This window comes from Morus notabilis, unplaced genomic scaffold (genome assembly GCF_000414095.1).
Source record: "Morus notabilis unplaced genomic scaffold, ASM41409v2 C11420524, whole genome shotgun sequence".
In the NCBI taxonomy this organism is placed as follows: Eukaryota; Viridiplantae; Streptophyta; class Magnoliopsida; order Rosales; family Moraceae; genus Morus; species Morus notabilis.
The window spans coordinates 1-1,523 of record NW_010387151.1 but is presented as its reverse complement, the minus strand read 5'-3'; the positions used below and the strand labels follow the sequence as shown (position 1 = coordinate 1,523).

The following is a 1,523-nucleotide window of genomic DNA, read 5'->3' as shown; positions in this document are numbered from 1 at the left end:
TATATATATATATATATATATATATAATTCTCGTGAATACCACAAGAGTACTTAATCAAATATTCTTCACATTATTCCATAGCATGAAAACGACAAGACCAATTAGAGAAGGCACAATAACATAAGCTCCACCAATATGACTAAACGCAGATGAAGTATTAGGAATGTTGTTTCTGGAAGAAGGATTGTTGGGAAGATCAGAGCCGGTTGTTGCCTGAGGTGCACCAACCGGTGCATAATCTTGATTGCTTTCTACCTTCATTTGCAGCTTCATTCCTCCCAGGCAATGTAACTTGTTGCCACATACAAAGTACATCTGGCCTGCCTTTGTCAATGGCACGGTCGTGTTTCCATTTGAAAATGTGTTCAAGACGTTGGTTGTGTTGCAACTGTTGAAGCTTTCTCTTGTCACTTCACTTACACTATGAGTTGATGAATATTGGAACACTACAAAACCATCAATATACAAATATTTAGTAGTTTCATTTATAGGAGAATTCATATAGATGAAGCTGGGCTTTTGAGACTTTAAACCTATGAACATTCATTATTTGGTGACTTGTCATTGGAGCTTTAAATATTTGTAATCAGCCATTTTGAAATTTTCAAACAATTGTATAATGTGGCCCAAATTGATAACACCAGTTGAATTGGTGACGAAAAGAAAGGAATTAATTACCAAATTGAACACGTGCGATTTGTCATAACATGAAAAGTTCAACGGCCGGGTGGCAGACGTCGGGATATCAAATTTAAACAAGAACAATGCTATTAATCTCCACTCTCTCACAAAAGATGGGCTCCACAAATGGATCCCACTCTCTATGAGAGAGCGGAGATAAAATCTCTTCGGGTTATACAACATTTTCCCTTAAACAATGTTATTAGCCACATGCAATGGTTTGATAAGTTTAAAGAGTTAATTATCAAACTGAAAAATATGGGAATAATTTAAGGGATGAAGTGCTAATTAAAAAACCTATAAATTATATGTAAATCCCAGAAAGTTTGACAGAAATGTAGCTTAGAAATTAGAGAAAATAATCAACTGATCAACTATAATTTGTATAGTTCAGCAAGAGGACTCACCAAGAATATCACCCACGTTGAATATCTTGCCGTTTATCCATGAATCAAGATTTGTACTTATATCCCAACCAGAAGTATCTCCCACCGTGTACGTAGTTGCTCCACAAGTAATTGCAGAGCCAAGCACAAGAAAAGCATAAACTAGAAGCAGCTTTTCCATGTTACTTAGATATTGGCAAATATTGGGCTATAGCTATATATAGCTGAACCAGTTGGAGACGACAATATAACTATAAATGATTTATATATATACATGAAGGTTGCTTATATTAGATGACCTAACTTCAACAGATCAGAGAATGATTTGCTCTTCTTTCTTCCTTTATTAATCAAACGTCATTTTTTATGCTTACTATGCACAGTACTATCAATTACTTGAAACGATCAAAATTGCACTTGTTATTATCTTCAATATTTAAAAAAAAAAAAAAAAA

General features: G+C 34.2%; 1 protein-coding gene across 1 annotated transcript; it reads right to left on the bottom strand.

Moving 5' to 3' along the window:
* Positions 1-55: 55 nt before the first annotated feature.
* On the bottom strand, positions 56-1,249 carry LOC21383791 (stellacyanin). Its single transcript, XM_010114846.1, has 2 exons — positions 1,090-1,249; positions 56-447 (listed from the first exon to the last, which is right to left on the bottom strand). The coding sequence occupies exons 1-2, from the start codon at positions 1,247-1,249 to the stop codon at positions 56-58; spliced, it is 552 nt and encodes a 183-aa protein (XP_010113148.1).
* Positions 1,250-1,523: the final 274 nt, after the last annotated feature.